Source organism: Pteropus alecto, unplaced genomic scaffold, assembly GCF_000325575.1.
Source record: "Pteropus alecto unplaced genomic scaffold, ASM32557v1 scaffold43, whole genome shotgun sequence".
Classification (NCBI taxonomy): Eukaryota; Metazoa; Chordata; class Mammalia; order Chiroptera; family Pteropodidae; genus Pteropus; species Pteropus alecto.
Genome location: NW_006435764.1, coordinates 7,605,332 through 7,606,041, shown reverse-complemented (window position 1 = coordinate 7,606,041; position 710 = coordinate 7,605,332). Strand labels below are relative to the sequence as shown.

The 710-nt window shown below is 62.1% G+C and overlaps 1 protein-coding gene across 1 annotated transcript in view; it reads right to left on the bottom strand.

Moving 5' to 3' along the window:
- The window catches only part of FTH1 (ferritin heavy chain 1), a 3,118-nt gene extending 2,818 nt beyond the window's left edge, over positions 1-300 (bottom strand). The window contains exon 1 of the mRNA XM_025046304.1: positions 241-300. Within this exon, the coding sequence (XP_024902072.1) occupies positions 241-300 (60 nt within the window). The remainder of the gene's footprint in view (positions 1-240) is intronic.
- Positions 301-710: the final 410 nt, after the last annotated feature.

Here is a 710-nt window from a genome sequence, read left to right as displayed (position 1 = left end):
ACCCCGGGCCCCCGAGGCGTCCTGGGTCTTGGAACAGACGGGAAACCGCCCCTGGCCCTTCGAGGGGCGCGGGGCGCGTCAGTTTGATTCTGCAAGTCCCTAACGGTACTTCGGCCAAGGGCACGTTAATCAGAGCGCAGAGCAGCGGGCACCACACCCCGAGGTGATGACCTCATAATGCAGCTAGGACTAGATATGGAAATGTTGGAGCGAGTCCGGTTGGGCTGGGAATGGGCGCACTTTCCCGTCCTCGAAGCCGAGGAAGCCGCAGAATGGCGGCGGCGCGGGGCCCGCGGCCATGTCCCCTCAGCCCCCGCCCTGCGGACTCCCTCGACCCCGGCCGCCTGTTGCCGAAAGCAAATGTGGCTCCTGGTGCAGTTTATTATACAATAAAAGCGGGGCGGGCCGTTTCTCGATAGACACGAACCCGCCTTCCCGTGGGAGCCGTGGGGACGAGCCATCTGGGCCCTGGAAAATCACCGGTGGCGCTTTAAACCTCAGATCGGAGGTTCGAAAAGAAAGGAGAAGGGACTTGGATCTGGAGACGATGCTGAGTGGCCATTTTGAAATGGCCTCTCTTATCAGGCGCGACTGGCACCAGGGACCCCTGGAGGGGCAGGTCCACTGCATGTGGCTCGTAGCTGTGACCCCGACACGGAGTGGGTGTGATTTTGTGGGTGGCAAACTGGAGCCAGGCCCGAGCTCCTGTC